This window comes from Saimiri boliviensis, chromosome 10 (assembly GCF_048565385.1).
Source record: "Saimiri boliviensis isolate mSaiBol1 chromosome 10, mSaiBol1.pri, whole genome shotgun sequence".
NCBI lineage: Eukaryota > Metazoa > Chordata > Mammalia > Primates > Cebidae > Saimiri > Saimiri boliviensis.
This window is the reverse complement of record NC_133458.1, coordinates 8,527,663-8,552,707: the sequence shown is the minus strand read 5'-3', so window position 1 is coordinate 8,552,707 and position 25,045 is coordinate 8,527,663. Positions and strand designations below refer to the sequence as shown.

General features: G+C 48.9%; 1 protein-coding gene and 1 long non-coding RNA gene across 4 annotated transcripts in view; both read left to right on the top strand.

Annotated features, from left to right (window-relative positions):
- GIMAP8 (GTPase, IMAP family member 8) overlaps window positions 1–25,045 on the top strand; it is a 51,646-nt gene that overhangs the window by 265 nt on the left and 26,336 nt on the right. The window contains exons 2-3 of one of the 3 annotated variants that reach the window (XM_039473032.2): window positions 663–778; window positions 5,036–5,194. In XM_039473032.2, coding sequence (XP_039328966.1) covers window positions 5,109–5,194 — 86 coding nt within the window. In that variant the 5' untranslated portion in view covers window positions 663–778; window positions 5,036–5,108. Of the gene's footprint in view, window positions 1–662; window positions 779–2,508; window positions 2,977–5,035; window positions 5,195–25,045 lie in introns of those variants that run through there. The other 2 variants (XM_010340450.3, XM_039473034.2) reach the window with 2 other exon arrangements.
- LOC141580006 (uncharacterized) lies at window positions 16,999–24,663 on the top strand. Its single transcript, XR_012511993.1, has 2 exons — window positions 16,999–23,031; window positions 23,126–24,663. It is a non-coding gene; the product is annotated as an uncharacterized LOC141580006 (long non-coding RNA).

Sequence of the window (25,045 nt, the reverse complement as noted above, 5' to 3'; positions counted from 1 at the left end):
TTCCTGAGCAACCTGGAAAGGACCCCAGGCCTGTTTTCTGCACATTCCTCAGCTCCACAGGGAGAGGAAAACGCTCCACCTCCCCCGGTTGGGTTGCTGCCCAGGCTGCCAGCTAGAAAGAAGGGGCTGTGGCTTCCACATCCCTTCCCCAGCACAGCCAGGCTTGACCTTTCAGAATATCCTTGAAGATGGGAAGGACTCCCAAGGGTGGCGGAGAATAGCCAGGCCCAGCCCCTGAGCCTATGTAAAGCAGCTGTTCGGAGGCAGAGGGTCAGATGCCTGGTGAATGGGAGGCTGGTGCTCGATGCAGTCAGAGAAGGCAGCGTTCTCACTCGGCTGCTCTCAGAGCAAAGGCACTTGCCCTCTGCAGGCTGCCCCAGAAGCCAAAGGAAAGCAGCTAGAGGTTAAAGTGAAGGTTTGGGGACCTTAACATCTGCTATTGTTTGGACATTTGTCCCTGCCCAGTGTTGGATGAAGTGTAATCCCCAGAGTTGGAGGTGCCTGATGGGAGGTGTTTGGGCCGTGGGGGTAGATCCCTCATGAACGGGCCATCCTCTTGGTGATAGTGAGTTCACATGAGATCTGGCCATTTAAAAGTGTGTGGCACCTTCCACCTCCCTGAACCCCCGGCTCTTCCTCTTTCTGTCCGTCTCATGCTGAAGGAGACAAGGAACAGCGAGATTCTCCCTTGGAGCCTTCAGAAGAACCTGCCCTCCCCTGCGGACACCTTGACTTTAGCCCTGTGGGTTCATTTCAGACTCCGGACTAATCTCTTAGAGTAAGTCTGTGTTGTTTGAGCCACTGTTTGTGGTGGTTTATTATGCAGCAATGGGGAACAAATACACCCAGCATGCCCTGGGGCAAAGCCCGGGGACAGAGGAGGGGACTGACACCCACACCCTGAAGCACGAAGGGAAGTGACCAGCAGCGAACACTCAAAGAGGCTAACTAGTTCTCAAAAGGCAGAAGAGGTATGGCTGCAAGCCGTGGTGGGAAGCGAGGGAGATACTAACTCTAACCGCATTGTTTTTTTTGGAGGCAGGGTCTCACTTGGTCAGCCAGGCTAAAGTGCAGTGGCACAATCACAGGGCACTGCAGCCTCGACCTCTTGGGCTCAAGCAATCCTCTTGCCTCAGCCTCTAGAGCAGCTGGGACCATAGGTGTAGATCACCACACCCAACTCCCTAACCCCATTTTCTGTCCCTCGGGTGCATGGGGTGTGAGATAATAAACAGTCCCCACTGGAGAGAGATTATTTAATCCTCACCCGACTCCACAGACTATTATCGTTATGATCTTCCTTCTACAGATCAGGAGCCTGAAGCATTGGGGGGAGGAGGTCACTTGCTCAAGTTCAGGCAGTTAGGAAGGGCAAAGTGGGGGTTTGAACCGTGCCTGCACCTGTGAAGTTTAGAAACCATCATCACATTCCCCTAGGGGAATAGTCTAGGATCTGAGTTCCAGCTTCTCTATCCAAGGCAGTAGTCCCCAAGCGCTGGCAGCAATGTGCGGCTGACAGGGTGGGAGGCAGGTGCCTGCAGAGGCCGGGCCTTCCCCTTGGCGCAGGCGCGCTGGGCAGCTTGCATTTCGCTGCTCTTGTGTCCGACTCCTTGGGGTTCTGTTCTGGAGGCAGAGCTCAGTGGACTCACAAGAAGGTCACGTCTTCCGTTGAGCCTCTGAATTTATTTGATGAAACCCAGAACTGAAGTTCCCGGAATAAGTCCTCTTACCACCAGTGTTTTGAATCATTGAGCTCAAATGTCATTTCCTCCCACCCAAACATTTCTCTTTAGACACACAAGGGTGGGAATGAGGAGAAAAAGCCAGGTGATCTGCTGGGCTGTGGTGCACAAATAACTCCCAGATACAGATGACTTGGGAGGGGGCTCAGGCTGGCGCAGTTTCCCAAGATGCTCCTGGCTGTACCATCACTCTGCCTGTGGGAAGCAGTTTATATGAGTCTCAGATAAGAACCGTATCAGCAGAGATGCTGAAAAGCAGACAGGACCTGGGTTTCATTGTCCCTTGGGTTTCCATTTCCTCAGGGGATTGGACTACCCTAAACTTTTCTTGAAGTGAACAAGTCTCGAGATACTTTTTTTTTTTTTTTTTTTGAGATGGGGCTCTCGATCTGTTGCCCATGCTGGAGTGCGGTGGTGCAAACACAGCTCACTGCAACCTCAGTGTCCTGGGCTAAACCTCCTGCCTCAGCCTCCCGAGTAGCTGGGACTACAGGCAGACACCACTATACCCAGCTAATTTTTTTATTTTTTGTAGAGATGGGGTCCTGTTATGTTGCCCAGGCTGGCCTGGAACTCCTGGACTCAAGCAATTTTCCTACCTTGGCTTCCCAAAGTGCTGGAATTACAGGCATGAGCCACTTTGCTGGGCCATGAACATTTTTTTAAACAGCATGCATTCCAGAACAGTTTCAGAAGGCTACAAGAAAAAGAAGAAAATTATGCAACTATTTTGTATACTGCTTATAAAAAATACTGTTGATTTTTTTTTTCGTAGGTGTGATTAGCTTTTGAGTGGGAGAGCTTCTATTCCCACTTTGAACATTCTATTCAAAGTCGAGGACAGTCAAGCACCTCACATTCTAGAGAGAACACAACAGTCCTCTTGGCAGATGTTTAAAAGGGACAGACCAGCTCTGTCACCCCGCCCCTCTTCACTGGCCCACACTCAATGCAAACACCAGTCTGGAGTGCGTACTCGGGAGACCTGGAGGGGGAGAGGGAGTGGGCGGGAGGCGCTGTTGGAACCTTGAGCTGCGGGGAGGCGGGGCTTTGCTCAGGTGCTTCGGAGACTTGGGCTCCGCTTCAGCCCTGCACCTGCGCCTGCTCCCGGTGGTGCTGAGGCCCTTCTGTCCCTGTGAAGCTGGACTATGAGAATTTCGTCTTTCTTGTGACTCCTTTTTCCAAAGATCTATGAGTTCAACAGGACACGCAAGTCCTAGAACATTTAAAAAAAGTAAGTAAATCCCCCTTCTCCTCCCACCTGGAGAACTTAGAATCTCCATGCCAACTTCTGCAGGGAGGCAATGGTCTTCGGATCTGTTTGCCTGTGGCCAAACTAAAGGGTCTCATGGAGAAATATGGTCTGGCGGGAGGGGGCAGATGACGAAAGCAGAAGGCAGGAAAGAGAAAGACTTCTTGGTGTTATCTTCCACGGTGAATGTGCAGTTTCTGTATCCTCCCGCTATGAACTTGATCTCAGTGGGAGAAATCTCCCAGTAAGCTGTTAAGTGGGTGGTGGCTGAGTAGGGGTGGGTTGGTTGCTCTGAGCTGAGACTCTCCTGTCTTAACATTGGAGAAATGGAGACTTGAAGAGACGAAGCAAATTTCCCAAGGTGACTTGGAAACGTTGGGTTGTGGGGAGTTGGGTTTGAACTTGGATGAGAAATTTTGAATCCACGTGCTGAGAGGGGGGTAGAGAAGGCTGTAGTGCATGAGAGTCAATTACTCAGCAGAGAACGGAAAGGGAGAAGATTTCACACATTTCTACCCTTCCCAGTTGATTTCAATCCTACCTGGGTAATAGACATGATTATGGTTAATTGGTTGTCTTTGTTTTGATTCTCCCTGAATTAAGGATTTAGAAGCAGGTAGTTTACTTGAGAGTTGATTCCGAGAAACCCTGATGGGGGAGTGGGAACCTGAGAAAGAGAGGAGGCCGCTGGAGGGTGAGTGGTAAGCTCATTTCCACTCTGGGCCACTAGAGCTTGATCCTGCTGGGGAACCCTGGCAGGTGTGTCTCAGACGCCAACCATAGGGCAAGAACACGGGGATGTTTACCCGTCACCTTTCCATCTGGCCTTGGCTGCAGCATCTCGCAGGGGCATTGTCTCCCGGGTACTCTGGTCTGTGGAGAGTTACAGGTGCTCTTGTTAAGCGTCTGTGTGCACGTGGAGGAGAGTGCTAGGGAGGGATGGGGGCGTGGCATCAGGGCATCTGCAAACCTCGGGCAGCTGGAGGATGACCAGGTGGCTGCCTCTCTGTAGCTCCTGTCCTGGAACATCTTTCCGTGCCCATTTATTTGTGCTCTACCCTGGGCTGCTAGTTTCTGGATAGTTACGGGGGTGGCTCCAGTCATCCTGTTGGGTGTCTCACCCATCCTAACCCTGACCTTTATTGGACCAGGCTGTAGACAGAGAAATCTTCCTCAGTCGCCTCTGTGAGTCTTCGGTGAAGGATCCCCTGCAAGTTTCAGAGGGAGCAGGGCCCTGCTGCACCTTGATGTTGGACTTGTGGCCTCCAAATCTACTGTGAAACAGTAGTTTTCTGTGCTTTTAGCCACTCAGTGTGTGGTGATTTGTGAAGGCAGCCCCAGGAAGCCAATCCAAATGGGATGCGGGGAAGGGAGGGAGGGTGGCCTGTGTGGGCTCTGCCACGTGGAGCCTGGTGTACAAGGGGCTGCCTTGAGTCTCCCCACCCAGTGAGCAGGCATCAGGGCTGTGGATGATAGCCCTGATGATTGTCAATTTTTTTTTTTTTGTATGTTCTGTAGAGACGGGGTTTTGCCATGTTGCCTAGGGTGGTCTTGAACTCCTGGGCTCAGGCGATCCACACACCTCGGCCTCCCAAAGTGCTGATATTACAGGCGTGAGCCACTGTGCCTGCTTTTTTGTTTTGTTTTGTTTTTTACAAATAAAATGCAAACATCACTTTTATTGACAATTTTGGGTGATAATGGACATTTTCCTGGAACAAAAATAAGACAGACCCAAGACAATGGAGTGTGAAAATGTAGCACACACATGAATTTCATGGTGAACAGAGTATTCCAGGCACTCTATGTGGCCCTGGAGAAGCTACGGGCACTTTGGATGCCAGGATGTCTGGGTTTTCCTGATAGCAACAGGAGTGGAAAGGAGCGGGCAACACTGTGGAGTCCTTCGCCTGTGAACATGGGTGTGTTTTGAGGGGTCTGGAGAGCCCCTTGCCCTAATGGAGAAGTGGAGCGTGACTCGTGGCACCTCATTCTCCCACACTTCATGGGATCGATCATGTGATGCCTCTGCTCTGGCCAGGTGCATGGGCAGGACCAGAGGGAACAGGGCACTTGCCTGAGCCACCCCTGCATGAAGCCAGCAATGAGCTGAGATGAGGTCGTGGCTGTTCATCTGCTTGGTGGCTATGGTCACCTTAGTGACATCCAGGCCCACAGAGGAAGGAGTCCTTGCTTTCAGGTAGGTGAAGGCATGGGGAGCTCAGGGGAATTGTGTGTGTGTGTGTGTGTGTGTTTGTGTAGGAGATGTCAAAGGGGCCAGTTGGGGCTGGGGCTGAATAAAATAACCCAGGAGCTGGAGGAAGAGGTCAAAGCCGCCCCTCTGCCCCGCCTCATTCTTTGGTGAATCCCCACAGCGGTTCCCTTGTACTCACCAGCAGCCTCTCCCTTTCTGCTCTTCCACACCCAGAGGGTCTCTCTGTGTGCCCACTCTATTTAGTTAGAATTTCTAATTGATTTATAACAATTGTATATATTTTTGGGTCCCATATGATATTTGATACCTAGATACAATATGGAATAATCAAGTTGGAATAACTGTGACATCTGTCTTTGCTTTGGGAATGTCATAATTCTTCTCTTCTAGTTATTTTGGAATATACAATAAATTATTAACTATATTTTCCCTACAGTACTATCAAATACTAAAACTTATTCTTTGGCCAGGCACGGTGGGTGGCTCATGCCTGTAATCCCAGCACATTAGGAGGCTGAAGTGGGTGGATCACCTGCGGTCAGGAGCTTGAGACCAGCCTGGCCAATATGGTGAGACCTTGTCTGTACTAAAAAAAAAAAGAATACAAAAATTAGCTGGGTATGTGGGGCTTGCTTGCAATCCCAGCCACTCAGGAGGCTGAGGCACGAGTCACTTGAACCCGGGAGATGGAGGTTGTAGTGAGCTGAGTTGGCGACCTGTCCATGGTAAAGTGTGTGCTGTGGCTGTGCCTTTTGGGGACCTCTGCCCTCCTGGGTGGGAGCTCCGCCTGTCACTGTCCTGGGACCAGGCCACTGAGGCCTCCAGCAGGCTGCACCACCGAAAGGGTCCGCTTGGTTCATGGTTTTCTGCTTACCCATCCAGGGCTAGACTTTGCTGGAGTAAAAGAAGAACAGGTATCCAGCCCCAGGGGCCCAGTACGATGCTTCCTGGCTGGGATGGAGATTTTTCTGAGGATGCTGGGCAGGCTCCAATAACTGGTGTGAACACACTTATTTCTCCCATATTTTGCCTAAGGGGCAACTGGGCCTTCAACTCACTGAGTCTGTAAAGACCCCCTGGGTCCACAGTGAGGTCTGCTTTAGGGGAGAGAGACTTGGAAGCCCGAAATGAGGATCTCCCCTGGCCGGACTCACAGGGCAGTAAGGAGCCAGGGGAACATCTTCAGCTCTCCTTGACCAAAGCTCATGCTAGGCTGGGCGCGGTGGCTCACGCCTGTAATCCCAACACTTTGCCAGGCTGAGTGGGGTGGATCGCCTGAGGTCAGGAGTTCCAGACCAGCCTGGCAGACATGATGAAACCCCGTCTCTACTAAAATTACAAAAATTACCCAGGTGAGGTGGCGCATGCCTGTAATTCCAGCTACTCAGGAGGCAGAGGCAGGAGAATTGCCTGAAACTGGGAGATGAAAGTTGCAGTGAGCGGAGATCCTGCCACTGCTCTCTAGCCTGGGTGACAGAGGGAGACTGTCTCAAAAAAAAAAAAAAAAGCTTGTGTTGAAAGCATAGCCAACAAGAGCCAGAAGGGGACAGCAGAGAGCCCTCCACAGTGGTCAGGCTGCGAGTGTGTGTGTATATACACATACACACACACATACACACACACACTGTCATGGTGGAAAGGGGTGTGTTGGGGTGTGTGTGTGTGTGAATGTGAGTGACTGTGTGTGTGGGTATGTGTAGGAGTGTGTGTGTGTGTGCCTGAGTGTGTGTGTGAGTCTGTGTGCGGGTGTATGTGACCATGACAGTGTGTGTCTGTATGTGTGAGAGTGTCAGTGTGTTTGTGCACACACAAGTATGTGAGTGTGTTAGTGTGTCAGAGAGTGCATGAATGAATGTGAGTGTGAGTGTGTCAGTGTGTATGTGTGTACATGCTGAGACAGAACCTGCGAGAGCCAGGAGCCAGAGGAGCGGACAGTCAGGAGCTTGGAGGCGGGGTTGGAGAGGACAGGGCGGACTGGCCTGGACATCCTGCTTCAGGCTGTCGGGAGGTGAGGAGGGCCTGCGTGGGAGTCCACATGATTGCTCCTGGCTCCCATCTGGGCCTGGAACCCAGCTTTCTCTGCCCCGAAGTACACACCCCTTCACCATGCTGTGCTGCCACTTCGTGAGAGGAGCTTTTGTGACCCCGACTCTTAGAATTCCAGAGGCTTCAGGAATGCATGTCATCAAGTACTATGTGGTGTAGTAGAAAATGTCCCGGGCCAGGAGTCAGGGGGGCCGGGGGCCACACCTTGCAGTTAACTTTATTCTCTGTTTTTGTTTTTTTTTTTTTTTTTTTTTTTTTTTTTTTTTTTGTTTTGTTTTGTTTTGTTTTTTTTTTTTGAGACGGAGTTTCGCTCTTGTTGCCCAGGCGGCTGGAGTGCAGTGGCGCGATCTCAGCTCACAGCAACCTCCACCTCCTGGGTTCAGGCAATTCTCCTGCCTCAGCCTCCTGAGTAGCTGGGATTACAGGCACGCGCCACCATGCCTAGCTAATTTTTTTGTATTTTTAGTAGAGACGGGGTTTCACCATGTTGACCAGGATGGTCTTGATCTCTTGACCTCGTGATCCACCCGCCTCGGCCTCCCAAAGTGCTGGGAATACAGACTTGAGCCACCGCGCCCGGCCTTATTCTCTGTTTTTCAAAGGAGGCTCAGCCCTTAGCACAGAAGATGAAGTGCTGGGAGGCTTGTGGGGGAAGCCCAAGGCTACCATGTGCAAGCCAGGCTCTTGGGGAAGTTTGTTTTGGCTTAAAAGCTTTACAAGTGTTGAATTACTCTCTATCCTCTGTGCATCTTTATCTAACATGCTCTGGGGAGATGTGCCAGATATCGTTTGGCTGTGGGTTTTTTGTTTTTGTTTTTTTCTGTAGAGATGGCATCTTGCTTTGTCATCCAGGCTGGAGTGCAGTGGCAAGATCTCAGCTCACTGCGATCTGTCTCCCGGGTTCTCTTGCCTTAGGCTCCGGAGTAGCTGGGACTGTAGGTGCACGCTGCTACCCCCGGCTAATTTCTATTGTATTTCAATAGAGACGGAGTTTCACATGTTGCCCAGGCTGGTCTTGAACTCCCGAGCTCAGGCAATCCGCCCACCTACGTCTCCCAAAGTGTTAGGATTACAGGCGTGAGCCACCGCGCTGGGCCTTGGCTGTGGTTTTGTCAGATCCCGGCATCAGCTCTCAGCTCATGTGGTGGGAGCACTGGAGTTCGAGCAGCCAGGAAGCAAAGACCCCTGAGGTCTTTCCGGCTGTCAGTGTGGGCTCGCCTCCCGCGGTTTCAACCTCATCTTTTTCCCTAGTCTGCTCCTTGTGACCTTGTCCGCCTGGCAGCACATTGGAGGTCACATTCGTGCAGATGCCCCCCATTGCCACAGAATGCCCCCCCATTGCCAGAGTGTGCCTCCCCACCTGACCAGGAGGATTCCTGTCCGTTGGAGTCCCCTCCGTACTGTCATAACCCCTGGGGACACTTTGATATGTGGGAGAAGAAATCTTTGTGCAAATAAAGAAAAAAGGCAACATCAGGGTACAGGTTGCCGGATGATTAAGCCCAAGGCTTGTGGCGAGGCCTTGGGTCAAAGGAAAGGGCCCTCATGGTGAGCCGTGTGGTTTGGGAGCAGAAGGAGGCTGGATTCCAGACCTCCCGGCTCCCTGGGCCTAGCCTCAGGGAAGTGCGTAACCTTCCTGTCAGTTACCTTAGGAACACTTCAGGTCATGGCGACCATGCACACAGCAGCCTGCTGCGGCCGCCAGCTGGAGATGGATGTCTGATGTCACTAACAACAGTGCCAGAGGTCTTGGACATTTTGCAATGTATGTCTGTCACCAGGGACGCTGGCCCCGGGTAGATCCTTGCCAATGCGTCCAGCACTGGATGTTCCCTGAAAAAGAGGAAGGCGTCGCTTCCCTTCATGTAATGCTTGGCTATGGGCAGGGGTGGGGGGTGGGGGTGTTAAAGAAAAACTGCTGCTGCCATGCACGTTACAGCAGGTCAGTTGCAGAGTTGAATGTTATATGTTTTGCTGAGTTAAATATCTTTACATGTCTATATTCACGTCATTAGTTCCTCATGCCCAGCATAGCGCCTGTGTGGCTAGACTGCCCCGGGTTCCACCACTGGCCTTTGTGGCATCTGCAATGGGGCCTTGGGGAGCTGCTTGTCCCACTTCTAGACCTGTCTTTCCCCCCCTCCCATCTAGACCCATTTCTGCTCAGGGCACTGCTGTCTCTTTCAGCACGGTGGCCTTGATCTTGCCACTCCAGTCAAACAGGACTAGTTTTAGATTTATAAGCCTTAATTTGTTGGGAGCGGTGGTTAATAGCAGAGGGATCTACCTTTATTATCCCAGGCAGCTTCTCCCTCCTTTTCCAGCTTTGGTGAAGACACAGATGAAGATGTGCCAGGGAGGGGACTCCCTACTGAGAGCAACCAAACCCCAAGTCCGGAAAGAGATGGTGGGGATCTCAGCCTCAGACCCCCAAGCGTCCTGTGCAGTGTGGGCGGGGTCTCAGCCTCAGACCCTCAAGCGTCCTGTGCAGGGGGGTGGGGTCTCAGCCCCAGATCCTCTCCTCCTGTGCGGGCAGTGCTGGTGGAGGCCTGAAGCTGGCTGCAGCTGTTGACACCCTGGCTTTGCCATTTTCCCTCAAAAGAAAGAAAACAAAAACCACTTGAAATTAGTTGACAAGCAATACTTTGAAAAAGAAAACTGCATACGTTTGCTTTTGCCTTGGATGTGAGTCTAATGTCTCTTGGTAGTTGATAAGCATTTTATTTACATATTTAGATCTGCAGGAAATACGCATGTATCTCCTACAGTCCACTCATATTTCCACCTGGAGCCCTCATTCTGGGCAGTGACAGGAAAGGAAAAGCCCTTAATGACTGCCCGTCCCCACGTGGCGTGGAGCTTCAGTGGTCTCAGTGCAGAGGCACAGGGGATCTGCGTGGTCCCGGGCGCAGGTCTTCAGCAGCGGCTCTCGCTGGTCTCGGTCCTCGGTCCCGGCCCATCGGCCTCTTGGCTCTGCCTTTCTTTGCAGCTTCTACACGGAGCTTAGGGCGTGGGAATCTGCTGTGAGGCCCCAGCACTGCCTGCCTAGGAGCCATGGGGAGCCATTTCTCCCAGGGGTCTCCCCAGCCCCCTTGCTGTGCTGCTGGGAAGTGGGATGCGGCCCCTTCTCCTGGGCTTCCTGGCCTGCCTCTCACTTGCCCTTCTCCTGTCATCGGGTTTGTGCTGGAGCAGGAAGGGGAAACCCTGGGGCCTGAGGGAACGCCCTACCTTCATCTTCCTGGCCACGTATGTTCTCAGATCCTCTCCTCTGACCTCGGCTCTGGAGCTGATGCTGCAGGAAACAAGGTCAGGGGCCTCTCAGGCCTTTTCTTCCTCCGGCTCTACCCCTCTCTCTCGGCAAAAAGCACAGAGCCCGCTAATGCCTACACGGGAAGGCACGGCCACCAGGGTGACAGTGCTGTGTGTGCGATTTGAAGCCTCAACATAGCTGGACCGCGCAGGGAGCTATCGATTGTGATGGAGGGACGGAGAAGCGTGGCCACCAGCGATGCCTGGATGGCTGTTTGATTTTTCTAACACTTTCCTACTTCTTGACTGCAGGTGAAGAAGAAGCAGAAAAAAAAAAAAAAAAAGCATAAGTCTTTGTTATTATATTAAAAAAAAAAAAAAAAAAAAAAAAGGAAACCGTTTTGGTTAACGGGCCACATCTTAGCAGTTGGTAAGAAGGGGAAGGATCCGCGGGTCAGAATGGAGGGTGCGGAGCAGAGGAGCACAGGGGCGGCTGCAGGGGAGAGCCTGTCTCTTGGAAAAGTCGCGGGAGAGGAATGGGGGCGCCGCTCAGTGTCTCTGCCCCCCTGCACCCCCGGCACCCGGTTCCAGTTTGAGGTCGCGGAGTGCTCCCCCAGGCACAGGCTATGTGAAGGGTTTACGGTTATACGTTTGAGAGCATGGCCGGGGGTCCCGCATGAGGGGTGCGGTGTAGGCTCCTGTCTTTTCTGTCGGCGATGCTGGAGAGCCCATAGCCCTGGCTTCTGTCGTGGGGACTCGCCCTGTGCCCTGTGCCCCGGTTCCTGCTGGCTCTGCGCCTCCTGGACTCATTTCCCTTCCAGGGTCCGCAGCCTCCTCCGACGCTCCGGATCACCGTTTTCCAGCCGCGACAGCTTCATTCGCTTCAGCTCCGTGGTTGTCAGAGCAGGGAGCCCAGAGAAGTGGGGTGGAGTCCTCCTAGATGGGTGAGGACGGGATTTTTGGCAGCAGTTCCGGGGATCGTCCCTGATCAGCCTGCGCCTCCGCCCTGGCGGGAGGGAGCCTTTCCAGCCAGGAGGTGGGGAGGTGGGAGCAGCTGGGGCGAGCCAGGGGCTGAGGATCCTTTGCTCTCTGAAGTGTGGTTCATCACGGGTGCTGAGGGAGACACAGGGTGCCTGGGTGATCAATCTCTGCCCTGGAATCTCTGCGTTCAGCCCGTGTCGTATTCTCAGGAGCGATGGAAGCTCCTGCTGGAGAACGCTTTCCGGTCCTGACCTCCGATCTCTTGATCCCTGTGGCAATGGCATGGGCTCCATCTGTACCTGGCAGGCCCCAGCCCCAGGTTTGTCCTAGGCCCTTGGCATCTGTGCTGGCAGCAACCCCGGGGCCACCCTCAGCCTCTCATGACTTCTGCCCTTCTCTGGTCCCTGTAGGAATGATATTCAAAAGAAAACACCCAGGGGGGTCACAGTGATTACAGTAACGCTGCCACCAGGACGGAGCAGATGTGAGGGCTGTTGCATAGTAGGCAGAGCTCCTGAAGGGGCCTCAGTTGCTGCAGGGCTAGAATTTCCTGTGTGGGTTGTGGGGAGTGACTATGGAATTCAGAGGCAGGGAAGAATCTATTGGGGCTCTTGTGGCAGGAAACTGAGACTCCAGAGGGACCCTGGTGAAATTCTCAGAGAGGAGAGAGCCTGGGAAAGTGAGCCAAGGAACAAGCGTTTGTCCCCAAGGCCCGGGCCAAGGGCCCTGCTTCCCTGGTCGGAGGCAAGGGGGACCCTTTGGGGTCTCATGGCCTCATGGTTCAGGTGGCCTCTTCCTCCAGATCCCCACTCACCGCGTGCGGCTCAGTCACATGTGTGGAGTCCGCCTTGACTCTGCCCTTCAGTTTCCCTGCCCAACGCTGGCTGCACCCACTGTCATTCCTCAGCCCTGCTTCCGGCAGGCCCCTACCCGGACACTGATGCTGTGGCATGCACCACCACATGGGGGACTCTGGGCAGTGCCTTGGTGCGTTTGACCATATGCCCCCCATGTGGCCTTCCCACACCCCTGGGGTGTCTGATTGCAGCTCCGGGGTGGGGCCAGTCTAAGCCTGGAGCTCCTGCAGGTTGGTCTAGTGCCAGGCCTGGGGGAAGGCAGAGGTGGAGACTGGGGGGGCTTTCCTTCTGCTTGCTGTGTCCCCACAGGAGCTGGCTCAGGACTGCATGAGTGTCCATGTCAGAAGAGGGGCTTAAGCCGTGAGGACTGACGCTTCCCTCCAACCTGAGCGGGTGGGGAGGGGTGAGGGTGAGGCCGGTGGCCACACCTGCTCCACCCTCTCCCTGGAATAAAAAAGTGGCGTTTTTTTCATTCCTCTCCCTCTCATTCTCCTGTTCCTTGTGTATCAGGACACGGTTTGGTGCTGGAATAGAGTCATAAGCAAGACAGACATAGACCTCGCCTTCAGAAAGCTTTTGTTTGGTGAAATGCTGTGGAAATGCATCTCAAATATTACATAGGAACAATCTGGAGTGGAGCTCAAGTCATTCCAGCAGGTCTCACTGTTTAAGAATTTTACTTTGTTTTGTATTTTTATATATATTTTTCGAGACAGGGTCCTGCTCTGTTACCCAGGCTGGAGTGCAGTGGTGCAATCGTAACTCATTGTAACTTATACCTCCTGGGTTTGAGTGATCCTCCCACCTCAGCTTTCCAAGTAGCTGGGACCACAGCTACGCACCACAAACTCAGCTAATTTTAGAAATATTTTTGTAAAGATGGAGTCTCTCTATGTTTCCCAGGCTGGTCTTGAAATCCCGGCCTCAGGGGATCATCCCTTCTTGACATCCAAAGGTATTGGGATTACAGGTGTTTGCCGACACATCCAGCTGTCCTCACTGAAAAAAAATTTTTTTTGAGACAAAGTCTCACTCTGTTGTCCAAGCTAGAGTGCAGTGATGTGATCTTGGCTCACTACAACCTCCACCTCCTGGGTTCAAGTGATTCTCCCGCCTCAGCTACCCAACTAATTGGGATTACAGGCATGTGCCATCATGCCCAGCTAATTTTGTATTTTTGGTAGAGACGGGGTTTCCCCATGTTGCCCAGGCTGGTCTTGAACTCCTGACATCAAGTGATCCGCCCACCTTGGCTTCCCAAAGTGCTGGGATTACAGGTGTGAGCCATTGCGCCCAGCCCTGCTCTTACATTTTATAGGTGAAAAATTATGGAGAATTTGGGAAAATCCCACAAAGAAGAATCAGTAGTGAGGTAGTGGGAAAACCCTGGGAATATACTGTTGTAAGTAAAATTTCGATGCTGCAAAAGAAATAGCACTAGAAGATAAATCCTCTCACCAAAGCAGTTTACTTCTATAGAAGGATGTGGCTCACGCATGGAGCAATGGTGACCGCACATTTGGACAAGGGAGGAAAGGGGCACTGAAGTCTGACTGGGGTCACCCCTACTGCTGTGTCATTCCCTATTAGCTAGGGTTAGACTGCATGAGCTAGACTAATCCTGATTGGCTGTTTTAAAGAGAGCAGGGGTCCGAGCTGGAGTGGCGGGGTGCGTGGAGGAGGGTTTGGTGGGAAGGATGGTTACAGGTGGGTCAGAGCAGGTAGCCAGGGGTGACCTAGGTCAAAGAAGGTGACCAGAGCAGGTAACTGGAGCAGGTGACCGGGATGAGTCAGGATGGAGCCAGGGGCTGGGGGAACAGATGTGAACTACTGATTAGAACCAGTGGAGAAGATTGTTTATTGGAAATACAAGGAAGTTAAACTTTAAAATAGAAGAGAGCTGAACATACTGACGTACTGATTCTTTGAAGAGAAACTTGGTGTTCACTATATCTAACAATACGCAGCAGCTGTGGACTTGTACAGGAATTATCCCTCCCTCTCTCTCTGGGTATCCCTTTTCTTTTGGTGGGGTTTTCATTTCAAAATCAGGTCTCTCGCCTGCTTTAACTACCATTCACTCATAGTTTTAACCTTCACGAAGCTGTTTGCTAACACTGTTCATCACTGAGAGTTTAAGAACTTTCTATTTGCACTCCTGGTTATTGTCTGTGGGCCTCTTGTGCCTGCCTATATCTCTCTAGAATCTTCCAGAAGCAACTTGACTCTTTTAGGCCTTTGCAGCCAGCTAAGAAGGCAAAGAAAAGTCACCGTTGCAATAAAAAGAGGGCACTTTGTCTTACTTGGCAATATACCACCACCAGCCTCAGCAGCAATAGCAGCACCCCCACCCCCCAACCCAAAACAAATAAGAAAACCTGTGAGCAAAGCCCAGGGGAGCTGTGTTGAATGTAGGCGCCAAGTCGGGCTGAGGGCTGCAGCTGGATGCCCAGATAGCAGAGAGAGAACAGGCTGGAAGAAAGCTTATTCAAAATTCTGCTCTTGAGCTGGGCATTGTGGTTCATGCCCGTCATCCCAGCACTTTGGGAGGCTAAGGCAGGAGGATTGCTTGAGCCTAGGAGTTTGAGACCAGCCTGGGCCACACTGGGAGACGCTGTCTCTACAAAAAAAGCATTAGCTGGTTGTGATGGTGTGTGCCTGTGATCCTAGCTTCTTGGGAGGAGGTGGGAGGATTGCTCGAGCCTGAGAGGTTGAGAATGCAGTGAGCTGTGATTGCACCACTGCACTCCAGCCTTGGAGACAGAGCAAGACCCTATCTCGAAACAAACAAACAAACAAACAAACAAACACATTTTGCTCTTGTCTCTCCTTCAGCCAGCAGCCCGCGTGGCAGGGCACATGTCTTCACAATAATATCAAAGTGGTAGAAAATGTCCTGCTAGGTGCTGGCAAAAGCTGCTGCAGAGGGAGCAGCTGCCCTCTGCCTTCTCTCTCCAGCCCTCCTTCTCCAGCATCTTATGATTAGGAATGACAGCCTGGAGACACCACCTCATTATAGTGTGAAGTCACCACCTCCTCCCAAGGTGGTTTCTCACCAAAGCGTTGAAGATGAAGACTGGAAGAAAGTAGCTGCTGGGCAGAGGTAGCAAACAGAATCTTTTCAGATTTCTTTCTTCCAGTGTTCAGTCTTTTAGTCCTGAGGGGCTTTCTGCTCTGGGACTCATGTTTTCACTTGATGTTGACTTATCAAATATGTTTTGTTTTGTTTTAAAATTTTAGATAGGCTCTCACTCTGTCAGTCAGGCTGGAGTGCAGTGGCTCAGTTAGGACTCACTGCAGCCTCAGCCTCCTGAGTAGCTGGGACCACAGACATGTGCCACCACACAAGTGTAGCGGGGAGATCCCATAAGTGCCAAGGCAGGAGCAAGAAGCCTCAGCCTATTTCCATATAAATAATTTTTAAAAAGTAACTAGAAGTATAACCATAGTAGTTATTAGTTACTCATATGTGATCTTAGTTATTCATAGGTGATCCTAATTCTTTTTTTTTTTTAACTGCATTTTAGGTTTCGGGGTACATGTGAAGAACATGCAAGATTGTTGCATAGGTACACACGTGGCAGTGTGATTTGCTGCCTTCCTCCCCTTCACCTATATCTGGCATTTCTCCCCATGCTATCTCTCCCCACCTCCCCACACCCTGCTGTCCCTCCCCTATTCCCCCCAACAGACCCCAGTGTGTGATGCTCCCCTCCCTGTGTCCCTGTGTTCTCATTGTTCAACACCCACCTATGAGCGAGAACATGTGGTGTTTGCTTTTCTGTTCTTGTGTCAATTTGCTGAGAATGATGGCTTCCAGGTTCATCCATGTCACTATAAAGGACATGAATTCATCATTTTTTATGGCTGCATAGTATTCCATGGTGTGTATGTGCCACATTTTCCCTGTCCAGTCTGTCATGGATGGGCATTTGGGTTGGTTCCAGGTCTTTGCTATTGTAAACAGTGCTGCAATGAACATTCGTGTGCATGTGTCCTTATAGTAGGACGATGTATAATCCTTTGGATATATACCCAGTAAGGGGATTGCTGGGTCAAATGAAATTTCTATTTCCAGGTCCTTGAGGAATCACCACACTGTCTTCCACAATGGTTGAAGTAATTTACACTCCCACCCACAGTGTAAAAGTGTTCCTATTTCTCCACATCCTCTCCAGCATCTGTTGTCTCTGGATTTTTTAATGATCGCCATTCTAACTGGTGTGAGATGGTATCTCAATGTAGTTTTGATTTGCATTTCTCTAATGACCAGTGGTGATGAGCATTTTTTCATGTTTGCTGGCCTCATGTATGTCTTCTTTTGTAAAGTGTCTGTTCATATCCTTTGTCCACTTTTGAATGGACTTGTTTTTTTTTTTTTTCCTTGTAAATCTGTTTTAGTTTTTTGTAGATTCTGGATATCAGCCCTTTGTCAGATGGGTAGATTGCAAAAATTTTTTCCCATTCTGTTGGTTGCCGATTCACTCTAAAGACTGTTTCTTTTGCTGTGCAGAAGCTGTGGAGTTTGATTAGGTCCCATTTGTCTATTTTGGCTTTTGTTGTCAATGCTTTTGGCATTTTGGTCATGAAGTCCTTGCCTATGCCTATGTCCTGAATGGTTTTGCCTAGATTTTCTTTTAGGGTTTTTATGGTATTAGGTCTTATGTTTAAGTCTTTAATCCATCTGGAGTTAATTTTAGTGTAAGGTGTCAGGAAGGGGTCCAGTTTCTGCTTTCTGCACATGGCTAGCCAGTTTTCCCAACACCATTTATGAAACAGGGAATCCTTTCCCCATTGCTTGTTTTTGTCAGGTTTGTCAAAGATTAGATGGTTCTAGATGTGTGGTGTTTCCTCTGAGGCCTCTGTTCTGTTCCATTGGTCTATATCTCTGTTTTGGTACCAGTACCATTCTGTTTTGATTACTGTAGGCTTGTAGTATAGTTTGAAGTCAAGTAGTGTGATGCCTCCAGCTCTGTTCTTTTTGCTTAAAATTGACTTGGCTATGTGGAATCTCTTTTGGTTCCATATGAAGTTTAAGGTGTTTTTTTTTTTTTTCCAGTTCTGTGAAGAATGTCATTGGTAGCTTGATGGGGATAGCATAGGGCAGTATGGCCATTTTCACAATATTGATTTTTCCTAACCATGAGCATGGAATGTTTCTCCATCTGTTTGTGTCCTCTTTTATTTCATTGAGCAGTGGTTTGTAGTTCTCCTTGAAGAGGTCCTTTATGTTCCTTGTTAGTTGTATTCCTAGGTATTTTATTCTCTTTGTGGCAATTGTGAATGGCAGTTCATTCTTGATTTGGCTCTCTTTAAGTCTGTTATTGGTGTATAGGAATTCTTGTGATTTTGCACATTGATTTTGTATCCTGAGACTTTGCTGAAGTTGCTTATCAGTTTCAGGAGATTTTGGGCTGAGACAATGGGGTCTTCTAAATATACAATCATGTCGTCTGCAAATAGAGACAATTCGACTTCCTCCTTTCCTATTGAATAATCTTTATTTCTTTTTCTTGCCTGACTGCTCTGGCTAGAACTTCCAATACCATATTGAATAGGAGTGGTGAGAGAGGGCATCCTTGCCTAGTGCCAGATTTCAAAGGGAAGGCTTCCAGTTTTTGCCCATTCAGTATGATATTGACTGTTGGTTTGTCATAAATAGCTTTTATTATTTTGAAATACATTCCATCAATACCTAGTTTATTGAGAGTTTTTAGCATAAAGGCTCTCGAATTTTGTCAAAGGCCTTCTCTGCATCAATTGAGATAATCATGTGGTTTTTGTCTTTGGTTCCATTTATGTGGTGAATTACGTTTATAGACTTGCATATGTTGAACCAGCCTTTCATCCTCGGGATGATGAAGCCTACTTGATCATGGTGGGTAATCTTTTTGATGTGCTGTTGCAATCGGTTTGCCAGTATTTTATTGAAGATTTTTTCATCTATGTTCATTATTGATATTGGCCTGAAGTTTTCTTTTCTTGCTGAGTTTCTGCCAGGTTTTGGTATCAGGATGATGTTGGTCTCATAAAATGATTTGGGAAGGATTCCCTCTTTTTGGATTGTTTGGAATAGTTTCAGAAGGAATGGTACCAGCTCCTTTTTGTATGTCTGGTAGAATTTGGCTGTGAACCCATCTGGACCTGGGCTTTTTTTGGGTGGTAGGCTATTAATTGCTGCCTCAACTTCTGTCATTGTTATTGGTCTATTCAAGATTTCAACTTCTTCCTGGTTTAGGCTTGGGAGGATACAAGTGTCCGGGAATTTATCCATTTCTTCCAGGTTTACTAGTTTATGTGCAAAGAGTTGTTTGTAATAATCTCTGATGATGGTTTGAATTTCTGTGGAATCTGTGGTGATATCCCCTTTATCGTTTTTTATTGCATCTATTTGATTCTTCTCTCTTTTCTTTTTTCTTAATCTGGCTAGTGGTCTGCCTATTTTGTTGATCATTTCGAAAAAACAGCTCCTGAATTTATTGATTTTTTTGAAGGGTTTTTTGTATCTCTATCTCCTTCAGTTCTGCTCTGGTCTTAGTTATTTCTTGTCTTCTGCTAGGTTTTGAGTTTTTTTGATCTTGCTCCTCTAGCTCTTTCAATTTTGATGATAGGGTGTCAATTTCATGTGGGCTCTTATTGCTATATATTTTCCTCTAGACACTGCTTTAAATGCGACCCAGAGATTCTGGTATGTTGTGTCTTTGTTCTCATTGGTTTCAAAGAACATCTCAATTTCTGCCTTTATTTCATTGTTTATCCAGGCAACACTCAAAAGCCAGTTGTTCTGTTTCCATGAAGCTGTGAGGTTCTGAGTTAGTTTCTGAATTCTGAGTTCTAACTTGATTGCACTGTGGTCTGGGAGACTGTTTGTTATGATTTCCATTCTTTTGCATTTGCTGAGGAGTGATTTACTTCCAATTATGTGGTCAGTTTTAGAGTAAGTGTGATGTGGTGCTGAGAAGAATGTATATTCTGTGGATTTGGGGTGGAGAGTTCTGTAAATGTCTATTAGGTTTGCTTAGCCCAGGCTTAAGTTCAAGTCCTGGATATTCTTGTTAATTTTCTGTCTGGTTGATCTGTCTAATATTGACAATGGGGTGTTAAAGTCTGCCACTATTATTGTGTGGGAGTCTAAGTCTCTTTGTAAGTCATTAAGAACTTGCTTTATGTATCTGGGTGCTCCTGTATTGGGTGCATATATATTTAGGATCGTTAGCTCTTCTTGTTGCATTGATCCTTTTACCATTATGTAATGTCCTTCTTGTCCCTTTTGATCTTTGTTGCTTTAAAGTCTGTTTTATCAGAGACAAGAATTGCAACTCTTGCTTTTTTTTTGCTCTCCATTTGCTTGGTAAATCTTCCTCTGTCCTTTTATTTTGAGCCTTTGTGTATCCTTGCATGTGAGATGGGTTTCCTGGACACAGCACACTGATGGGGTTTGGCGTTTATCCAATTTGCCAGTCTGTGTCTTTTGATTGGGGCATTTAGCCCATTTACATTTAGGGTTAATATTGTTATGTGTGAATTTGATCCTGCCATTTTGATGCTAGCTGGCTGTTTTGCTGATTAGTTGATGCAGTTTCTTCATTGTGTTGATGCTCTTTACCATTTGGTATGTTTTTGGAGTGGCTGGTACTGGTTGTTCCTTTCTATGTTTAGTGCTTCTTTCAGGAGCTTTTGTAAAGCAGGCCTGGTGGTGATGAAATCTCTGAGTAATTGCTTGTTCATAAAGGATTTTATTTCTCCTTCAGTTATGAAACTTAGTTTGGGTAGATATGAAATTCTAGGCTGAAAGTTCTTTTCTTTAAGGGTGTTGAATATTGGCCCCCCACTCTCTTCTGGCTTGTAGGGTTTCTGCTGAGAGATATGCTGTGAGTCTGATGGGCTTCCCTTTGTGTGTAATCTGACCTTTCTCTCTGGCTGCCCTTAGCATTTTCTCCTTCATTTCCACCCTGGTGAATCTGATGATTATGTGCCCCCCCCCACCAGGTGCTCTATCTTGGGGAGTTATTGCTTTATTTATAAGTTTCTGTTGTGCTGCTGGCTTTTTTCAGGACTGCCCTGCCCAGCAAGGAGGCAGCCTAGTCACTGTCTGCCTGTAGAGGCTTTGCTGAGCTGCCGTGTGAACTTCCCTGCAGTCCTGGTTATATGGGTATCATTAGAATTGCGTCGGCAATGGCAGCCCACTTCTGTAATGGCAGACTCTCTCTGTAATGGTGGGCTGCCTTGGCACTGGCAGGCTGCCTCAGCAATGGCGGACTACATCCATAGTGGTGGACTGCCTCGGTAATGGCAGACACCTCTCCCTCACAGAGCTGGACCATCCCAGGTTTAGCTGTGCTTGCTGTGAAACTGTCAATCCAGAGCTTTTCGGATTGCTGTTTTTTTGTGGGGGTGGGACCAGCCAAGCCTGATCACCTGGCTCCCTGTCTTAGACTCCCTTTTATTTTTTAGTTGAATGGCAACTCTGTCTCCCAGGTGTTCCAGTCTCCTGTTGAAAAAGCACCAGGATCTGTGTGATTTCCTGTGTGGTGACCCACTGAGCCAGCTGAAACAGCCACGCTGAGATTCATGGTGCTTTTTTTTGTCTGGGAATCTCCTGGCCTGGCTCCCTGTTTCAGTCTCCATTTTTATCAGTTGAATGGGCGACTCTGCCTCCCAGGAGCTCCAATCACCAGCTAAAATGGACCCGTGTATTTTATACAGAGACCTGCCATGCCAGGGTACCAGCCAAAACAGCTGCATCGGCCGAAACAGCCATGCTGGCGACCTGTGGGGCTCCTCTGCCTGGGAATCTCCTGGTTTGTGGGCAATAAAAATCCATCTGTAAATGCGGCGTCCACTCACCCTCTGTGCTTTCACTGGGAGCTGCAATCCTGAGCTGCTCCTAATGGGCCATGTTGGATCCATTCCTCCAGTCCTAATTCTTTTACTAATGCCTCTCAGGTAGGAAGTGGGAACCTGGGGTGACACTGTGAAAAAAATGACCCTAAGGCAAGATGCTTTAAGCCCTCTGTCACACCCGTGTAAGGGCTGCTGGAGGGCACCTTGGCCATGCGGCAGCCCCAGTGCTGGGAAAGCGCCCGCTGTTTAGCCAGCTATGGAAGGAGACGTCCAAAACGACTGAGACATCTCCTCCCCTGGGGGAGTTAGGAGAAAACTCCGCTCCTCTGAGCTCTTGCCATAGGCCTGATGGCTGTCAGGGAGGCCCCGCAGACATTCAGGGGCTTAACTGTCTCTATGTGATGCTGTGCTTCAGTGATCACGTTCCATGTCCAGTCTCATGTTCTGCTCTGCACCTGCTTCCTTTTTTCTTAGAAGAGATAATCAGTAAAAGTAATACAAATCTTCATGTCTTTGTTCTTTCTTAACAAGTTTGGAAAAGTGCTGATGCATTATGCTTCTTACCTGAAAGTCGTGGGCCCCTACCTGTATGACACGTGATGTACTTGACCCTATCACTGACCACCAAGGCCTCGCCCTACCTACCCTGCTCCCAGCTTTACTTAATAAAAGTCAGAGTGTCCAGGCACTCAGGGCCACTGCCAGACTCCATGCTTTGGTTGGCAGTGGGTCCCCAGGCTTAAACTCTCTTTTCTCTTTGTGTCTTGTGTCTTTTATTTCTACAATTTCTCGTCTCCACACCAGCAGAGAGGGGGTCACCGGACCCTGTAGGGATGGACCCTACATGCAAGGATAATTTTTAATTTTTATTTTTTTGTAGAGACAGGGTCTCATTATGTAACCCAGCCTGGTCCTGAATTCCTGGGCTCAAGCAATCCTCCCGTCTTGGCCTCTCAAGGTGCTGGGATTACAGGCATGAGCTACTACGTCCAGCCTACAAATTATCAATATGTGTAATTTGAGACCCACAATGAAGATTTTTGAATTTTCCAATTTGCTTCCAACTCTCTCTATGGTCGGTTTTTGTCCAGGATGATCTTAAACCAATTTCAAGACTTGGAGTTCCCGGAGCCACCCAGCGGATCCAAACAGAGCCGTCATTTCAGGTGGCTGTTCCACTTGTAGTTCAATGTCACCTGAGGGTGCAACCCTTTAGAAGCTCAGCTTTTCAGGGGCGGATGAAGGTGTCTCCTGTGAGACTCTGACCAAGCTGGCCCTTGCGTTCTGATCTGGCTAAGCTTTAGACAGGCTTTTCCCTGACTCTAGGCCTCTGACCTCCTTTTTCTTTGAGTAGTTACTTTAGAAATCTTGTTCTTGTCCATTCTTTCTTTGTCTGCTTGAGATGCAAGTCTTTCAGAAAGCCTCCTGTCAGTTTTACAACCCATGACTATCTTTCTCAATGACCTATGAAATGTAAAGATCGAGGGAGAAAGAGCCCCCTTTGGCACCAGTTAGCAAACACAGCTGGCTTGATCACAGGGAACACTGGCAAAGCCAGGAAGAACTCACCGCGCTGAACTCGTCCTGCTGGTCAGCCTCCTGCTAACTTCCTCCAGGACTTTCCAGCATCGGCATCGGCACTTGAAGATCCTCCCACTTTACGTTTCAGTGGAGTGGAGTTCAGACTGAGTTCGGGCCTCTCTCCCCTGCTACAATAGCCTGGAATAAGGTCGTCCTTGCCTGTTTAATGTTGTCTGGTGCAGTTTTTGCTTTGACGCCTCTCATTTTCCAGGACGGTCCAGTGTCCTCAGGAAAAGCCATTGTCTACGCTTGCTTACTTCTCAGGTTCGTGCATTGGCTTGGTCATTCTTTATCATCTCATTGGGCCTTGGGTGAAGTTGAGAAGATTTAGAAATATTTTTACTCTCTTTATTTTTAGTTATTTTCAGTGGGAGCATTGGCGTGAACAATCCTTGGGAAACAGGAATCAATCAAGACCTTTGGCTGTCTCTGCCTGTTCTGTCTCTAGAAGCCTCAAGCCCAGCATCCCCACACCGATGTGCTCATCTCTAGCAGAACACTGGCCTCTCAGCCCTCTCTCCATGAAGCCACTAGAAAGTGCTGTGATGCCAGGCTGCTCCACATCCAGGCAGCCTGGGTGACCACTACCTTTTATGAGAATCAGAAAAAGGTGTCACTTCTTCAAGTTAAAGTTTTATTTATTTTATTATTATTATTTTTGAGATGGAGTTTTGCTCTTGTTGCCCAGGCTAGAGTGCAATGGCACGATCTTGGCTCACCGCAACCTCTGCCTCCCAGGTTCAAGTGATTGTCTTGCCTCAGCCTCTCAAGTAGCTGGGATTACAGGCATGCATCACCATGCCCAGCTAATTTTGTATTTTTAGTAGAGACAGGGTTTCTCCATGTTGGTCAGGCTGGTCTTGAACTCCTGACCTCAAGTGATCCACCCACCTCGGCCTCCCAAAGTGCTGGGATTACAGGTGTGAGCCACTGTGCCTGTCCTATTTTATTATTATTTTTGAGATGGGGTCTCACTCTGTCACCCAGGCTGCAGTGCAGTGATGTGCACTCGGCTCACTGCAACCTCTGTCTCCCAGATTCAAGTGATTCTCCTGTGTCAGTCTCCTGAGTAGCTTGGATTACAGGCGCACACCGCTACGCCTGGCGAATTTTTGTATTTTTAGTAGAGACAGAGTTTTGCCATGTTGGCCAAGCTGGTCTTGAACTCCTGACCTCAAGTGGTCCACCTGCCTTAGCCCCTCAAAGTGCTGGGATTACAGGGGAAGTTAAAAGTTTTCAAATAAGTGTATTATTTCTTAATTACTATAGCAGACATGAATTTCACTTGAACAAGACATTTAATTCCATCAAAAAATTGTCAAAATATACAAATGTAGTTACAAGACACTTTACTACCATCTGCCAAAGATATAGTAAACACACACATTGTCCGTCTTTGAAATGAAACAACATATAATAATATTTTCCAAAATAACGAAGATGTCTGCTGTGACTAGCACTCCCTTTGATGTGGCTACTGGAACAGTTGGGTTAGCAACTGTGAATTTATTTTTTAAAAGAATTCTTTTATTGTTTCTTTCTTCTTCTTCTTCTTCTTCTTTTTTTTTTTTTTTTGAGACAGTCTCACTCTTGTCACCCAGGCTGGAGTGCAGTGGCACAATCTCAGCTCACTGGAGCCTCTGCCTCCCAGTTCAGGCAATTCTCCTGCCTCAGCCTCCCACGTAGCTGAGACTACAGGTGCCCGCCACCACACCCAGCTAATTTTCTGGATTTTTAGTAGAGATGGGGTTTCACCAGTTGACCAGGCTGATCACAAATTCTAGACCTCAGTTGATCTGCCTACCTCGGCCTCCCAACGTGCTGGGATTACAGCCGCTGAGCCTGGCCTTATTGTCTCTATTTTCTAAATTTGTAATAAATCGGTTCCCCTTGCTACTGTCTCTGTGTCAGTCCTCCTCATTTTTAGGTTGGGGTCTGCAGCAGTCTCGGACTGGTCCTTCTGCCTCCAGCCTGACCACGCTTTTCCGCACCTGCCAGGCTGTCTCAGGGCCCCGATGTTGGTGGCCTTTATCATCCTCTGTCTGCCCGAAGCATCCTCCCTCCAGCGTCTGACAGGCAAATGTGTGCAGCTCTTCAAGACTTAGGCATTCTTTTTCCCATGCAACCTTCCCTCCTCTGTGCCCTGCAATCTTCTCCACTGCAGTACCTGCCACAGGAAATGGTGGGTTTATGGATTTGTTTAGAAGTTTATTTCCCCATTTGGTTGTTTTTCCATCTTGCAGGGTTTACATCGCCTCCTCTTCACTAGCATGGCGGC